The 6,049-nt window shown below is 34.6% G+C and overlaps 1 protein-coding gene across 1 annotated transcript in view; it reads right to left on the bottom strand.

Moving 5' to 3' along the window:
- Positions 1–437: 437 nt before the first annotated feature.
- The window catches only part of LOC142350293 (uncharacterized), a 68,304-nt gene continuing 62,692 nt past the window's right edge, over positions 438–6,049 (bottom strand). The window contains exons 7-9 of the mRNA XM_075402093.1: positions 3,601–3,758; positions 1,900–2,087; positions 438–488 (exon numbers count right to left, since the gene is read on the bottom strand). Coding sequence (XP_075258208.1) covers positions 455–488; positions 1,900–2,087; positions 3,601–3,758 — 380 coding nt within the window. The 3' untranslated portion in view covers positions 438–454. The remainder of the gene's footprint in view (positions 489–1,899; positions 2,088–3,600; positions 3,759–6,049) is intronic.

The following is a 6,049-nucleotide window of genomic DNA, read 5'->3' as shown; positions in this document are numbered from 1 at the left end:
TAAAAAAAACTACAGTTGCTTATAGTCAATTTGCACGGGAAGGAATTCCCGAAGTCTTGCAAAAGTAAAAACTACCATATAGCTGAGATCTTAGACAATACTTTATTGATTTTTTTGGAGTCAAATTTATCGTCAATTGTTTCTTCATCGTGAAAAGATTTTAATTTTGTTTTGTGAATATCTAATACATGATATTAAAAGAAAAAACAAAAAAAATAAATTTTATGCAAAATACTACATATAAATGTTACACACAGCCTCTGTTATTATATTGTGCAAGATCAACTCCAGAATAATACAATGATTTTACTAAATCTATAGCTAGCTACAGCAATTCGATGACAGCGTTAAAAGATTTCTCAAGTTACGATCCTTTTTCACTTCTGGCGCAATTAAAATCCAACTGAAGAACTTCCTGTCAAATTCGTGGTATATAATTGATTGATACTGAAAACTAACTTCTCACTGGCTCAACGGTAGTCGTTTTCCTAGGTAAAAGCAAGTCTGGTTAATACTTTCCTATTACAACAAAAAAAGAAAATAAGCAAGAATCAATCAAAATAGTTAGAAAATTGCGTGTTCGAAAGAGCTACAGTAACTTATAACAAATTGGCAAGAAAGGGAAATCCCAAAATCTTAAAGAAGTAATAACTACCATAGAGCTAAGACCTTTAGAGAATTTTTGTTGTATTAATTTTAAAGAAATCAAGTGCATCATCAATTACTTCATCATCATTGAAAGATTTATTTTTTTTTCTTTAACTAATATAAGTTATTGGCAAAACAAAAAAAATTTTATGCAAAATAATACATATAAATGTTACACACTGCCTCTGTTATTTTGTTCTGCAAGATGAACTCCAGAATAATACAATGATTTTACTAAGCCTATAGCTAGCTACAGGAACTCGATGACAGCGTTAAAAGATTTCTCAAGTTACGATCCTTTTTCACTTCTGGCGCAATTAAAACTCATCTGAAGAAATTCCTGTCAAATTCGTGGTATATAATTGATTGATACTGAAACCTAACTTCTCACCGCCTCAACAGTAGTCGTTTTCCTAGGTAAAAGCAAGTCTGGTTAATACTTTCTTATTACTACAAAAAAAGAAAATAAGCAAGAATCAATCAAAATAGTTAGAAAATTGCGTGTTCGAAAGAACTACAGTAACTTATAACAAATTGGCAAGGAAGGGAAATCCCATAATCTTAAAGAAGTAATAACTACTATAGAACTAAGATCTTTAGAGAATTTTTGTAGATTTATTTTCAAAGAAGCCAAGTGTATCATCAATTACTTCATCATCGTTGAAAGATTTAACTTTTTTCTTTAACTAATCTAAGTTATTGGCGAGACAAAAAAAATAATTTTATGCAAAATTTCACTTACAAAATGTTACACACTGCCACTGTTATTTCATTCTACATGATAGATAACAGAATAATACAAACTTCCCAAACGCGAATGTAACGCTAAAGTTTTCATGCATGCAAAAGATACAGTCATCAAAACCGATGATACAATATTTTTACTAAGCATATAGCTAGCCACAGCAAATCGATGTCAGTGATAAACGTTTTTCCAAATTATGATCCTTTTTCACTTCTGGCGCAATTTAGAACCCAACTGAAGAAATTCCGGTTGAATTCGTGGTATATACTTGATTAAAATTGACACCTAGTTTCTCGCGGCCTCAGAGGGAGTCATGAACATAGGTGAAAGCAAATCTGGTTAATTCTTTCTTATTTTTATAATAAAAAACAATTAGTTTTCCTTTAAAATTGGTTTTACTTTCTGTTAATATTGCTCTAATCGCGAATATCGTAGTTGCTATCTTTTCAAGATGAGAGCTGATCTGCTCAAGATAAGTGGAACAGGGGGGGGGGGGGGTGACGAACTGTGTTTGGTTGTTGATATTGTTATTGTCTATGTCAAGTGGGAGACAGAAATCGGTGTTTGAGTCAGGAGTCTCGTCTGAGTGCAGTCTCTCTTTCTCCTCCATACTACTTCCATTGATCATATCCGTCTTCTTGGGGGGAGAGGCAGACACAGCACCGTTTCTCTTCTTTGCCGTAGGAAGCACTTGCTACGTAAACAAAAACAAACATTTGTTCCGCATTTTTTACTGGTGAAGTCTCAAAATTGCTCATGTTCAGACCGTTCCAGATCATAATTACGGATGATCAGACTTTATCTCGATCAAAATTGGTGGCGCGTTTTCGCCTCGACTAGGGCTCTGCTTTGTGGTACGTCTCTCTGAAGTCGGACAATCTCATCAGATTTAGTTTTGTTAGCATTGTTTGCTTTTTCAAATGTAAAGTGTTCAAGAATTATCGAATCATGGATGTGAGGAAAAAACAAGGACGCCATCTATGGAAAAATCAAGTGGATTCACTCCAGTGTCGTGGTCGATAGCACGGGTCAAAAAATTCAATAAGTTGAATTTCAATTTAAGATTGGAACTCAATATATACAAATTATAGCTCTTATTTATAGTACTTATCTATGCAAAAAATAGACAGAAAATTTAGATTAGCTAGAAATATTTTACTTGATGGACATGTGAATAGATCGTAGTTGCGAATCCCGGAGGTGATTTTCTATTTTCATCAACATTTCATGAGAATCATATATGGCCGAGTTCATTATTTGGAGGACAGTGGATGTTAGAATCAGGTGTCTATGGGTGGGAGAATTTACTTCAGACATGTGATTGATAAGTCTTGTTTTGAAACAGATAAATGGTTCAGGTTATAACTCTAAGGTTAGATATTTACATGCATTCAAATGTTAAATGAATTAATCGGTATTGTTATTAACATAATAATTTTACAATTGTGGCTGTTCGTTCTTATAGGTAAAAATAGGGTTTGAAGGCTCCTATTTGTCTATTAGCAGGTACTTTCTTGTGCTGATCGAGCAAAATTTCGGTTAAAACACTTTTAAACCAAGTTTTACTGTTAAAAGTTCTTATTGAAGAGGCCAATTTGTTCCATTTTTGAACGCTTTTCAAGATCAAAGATTTGTTACTTCACTTCGCTTTCGTTCTTCTTTTTTTTAAATAATTTTGATTTGTTTTCTTGTTCGGTCTAGAATTTTTGCACTAATAAACATTTTAAAATTTTCGGATGTTTCCCAGTGTCTTATATTTGTTTGTATTTTCATTGAGTTAACTTTTGAGATAAACAATTCGGCTGGCAAGATACGATCTTTAATGACAAGATCAGTAGAGTGGTCAAATTTTTGTCAATAAGATAATGATAGCGCCAAAACAAAATTAGAATCGAGTTTAATTTTGTGGCCATAACTTATCGACATAGCAACAAAGTTGGTCAGGTAAATTCTTCTTTCGTTCTTTGAAATTTTAATAAATAAAACTTCTAAGTTTCTTGATGTTTTCTTGAAACCATCACCTTCAAGATTCAGGATTCAAACCTTCAGGATTCAGGATTCAAACCTTCAGGATTCAGGATTCAAACCTTCAGGATTCAGGATTCAAACCTTCAGGATTCAGGATTCAAACCTTCAGGATTCAACTGAATACAATCTGAGTCAAAAAGAACTGAAAATACAGCTTATATAATGGTGGTGAGACTTACAAATTGAGTGGGTGCAATTGTCTCTTTCTGAGGGAGATCTTTGTACTTGCGGGGTCCTTTGATGTGTGAGTTATGCCAGTGACCCTCATCGCCAGCCCCACTCTCTCCCTCTCCCTCTGGATCAGGACTGGAATCCTTTCCTGGGCAATCGGAGTTGTCTAATCATAAACAACAAGAAGTGACAATTATACAAGATACTCTACTCACCAATAGGCGGGGAGAGTTAAACAATGCTCATTTTCATCAATGTACTCTTGCCACCCAATGAAGGGGGACAGATCTGATTTCGTTTCTTAATATAGTTCCAAAAGATGCATAGCGCTGTTGCTGAGGCCATTGTTTTATTGAAGCCAGAAAAACATTTCGGAAACGTTCTGAAGATAATTACTTTAATAGAGTGGCCCAATTCAATAATTCTTTGTCTCAACTTAACAATTTTTCTAACTATTCACCACACAAAAATCCATAACAGTTTCGAAGAGAAGTAAAGAGCTTTTTGGAAGAGGAGGCAGTGAAAATATTCAAATATAAAAGGTACCCTTCAGGATGGAAAGTTTTCGAGAAAATTTAATTACTGAAACTTGATTTCTCCCCTAATCTGGGGACTACCAAGCTGGTTGTAACCATGTTTGGTTGATTTCATTATTATTATTATTATTATTATTATTATTATTATTATTATTATTATTATTATTATTGTTATTATTATTATTATTATTAGCATTAATATTATTATTATTATTATTATTATTAATATTACTATTAATATTATTGCTATTATTATTATTATTATTATTATTATTATTATTATTAATATTATTATTATTATTTTTATTATTATTATTATTATTATTATTATTATTATTATTATTATTATTATTATTATTATTATTATTATTACTGTTAGAATATCGATGAACTATGGTTCTGAACTCAGTGAGAATTAGAAAGAAAGTTTAACTTACCAGATTACAATGACAAGAGCAAATTGATGTTGATCACAGAATATATATAAATGAATCGTCAAGAAATGGTGCTTAGAATCAATATTCGGTTCAAATTTGTGAATCTAGATAACTAATATTAGAGTGAGATTATTTGATGAAAAATCTTCCTAGCATGTTTTGAATGATTATGACATCACCGGAAATGTGAACGAATTCTTCGAAAAGTGTAAATGCATACCATCTATGGTACCCCCTGCGACTGATTTCTGGGAAATTTGAAGAAGCAAACCATATTGGGTTACCCTTGCGACCCCACTGTAAATAATGGTGCTAAGATTAGCTTTGTATCTTGACTTTCGCGTACTGATAATGAGTATATATACAGCTGGTTTTTGAGCCCTTTTCATCCCCAAAATCAAATCACCATCGTGATCTAATAATCAGATCTCTCCTGTAAATCTATAAATTCCAATGTAAAATATCATTCTTGTTATTCTCTCATTTTGAAAAATTAATTTTTCTACTTAGTAAAAAACGCTTTCATTCCGCTTGCGGAAACCCATAACTCAACAGGTTATGGGCCCAGCAATTTTCTAAGTCGTAAAACTAATTTCTAAAACAAAACTAATTTGTTGTTGACAGTCATAATCCTTTTGTGCTGAGTACCTTTTCTTTTAACAACTGTTTCGCCTGCTCAAACTACGAAGGATCAACAGACAGTGAAGCCGCTGACATACACGGGAAAGGCACAGGACTTTCCAATCTGGAGCACAAGATTTGTGGCAATGATTCAGAAGAGGGGACTCTACAAATCACTACTTGCGACAGAGGAGCAACCCAACGAGCCTGCACCATTAGCCAATGGGGCGAGCAATGTTGAAAAGAAGAACCACAAGGTGCTGAAGGATGTATATGAGAAAGTTGCGGACATCAAGGAGAAACGTAACAATGTGTGTTGCCATCTGGCACTGACTCTAGATGCAACAACCCTCATGCTGATTAGACATGACTGTGTGGGAGATGACGGCATCGGAGACGGAGCAAAGGCTTGGAAGCTTTTGCAAGAGAAATTTCAGAGTGTGGAGATGCCAACAGTGGTGACTTTGGTGGCACAGCTTGCTCGACTGCAACTCGAGGATGCTGAAGATTTGGATAGCTTCTTCATCAGAGGACAGGAGTTGCTCACAAAAAGCAGGGGAAGCAGTCTCGGAGACCCTCTTCAACGCCCTGGTCCTCAATGGTCCGCCAGTGAGGTTTGAAAGTATTGTTATACAGGAAAGCTTTGACCCGGCAACGAACTTCACAGAATAGAGGAAAAGGCTGCAGAACTTCCATGAGAGCACAGCACAGAGGCAGAAAGCGTGACTTCAAGAAGGGACCCAGGAAAGGAAACTGCTTTGTGCGTGGTATCCCTGTACACTTTGCCAAAGACTGCAGGAGGAAAGAGACAGCACAATGAAGCAAGTGTGGTGAGAAAGGTCACCTAGACAGGGCATGCAAGA

This window comes from Convolutriloba macropyga, chromosome 12 (genome assembly GCF_964194025.1).
Source record: "Convolutriloba macropyga chromosome 12, txConMacr16.3, whole genome shotgun sequence".
Classification (NCBI taxonomy): Eukaryota; Metazoa; Xenacoelomorpha; order Acoela; family Convolutidae; genus Convolutriloba; species Convolutriloba macropyga.
The sequence above is the reverse complement of the archived record's forward strand: the minus strand, read 5'-3'. Positions and strand labels throughout refer to the sequence as shown.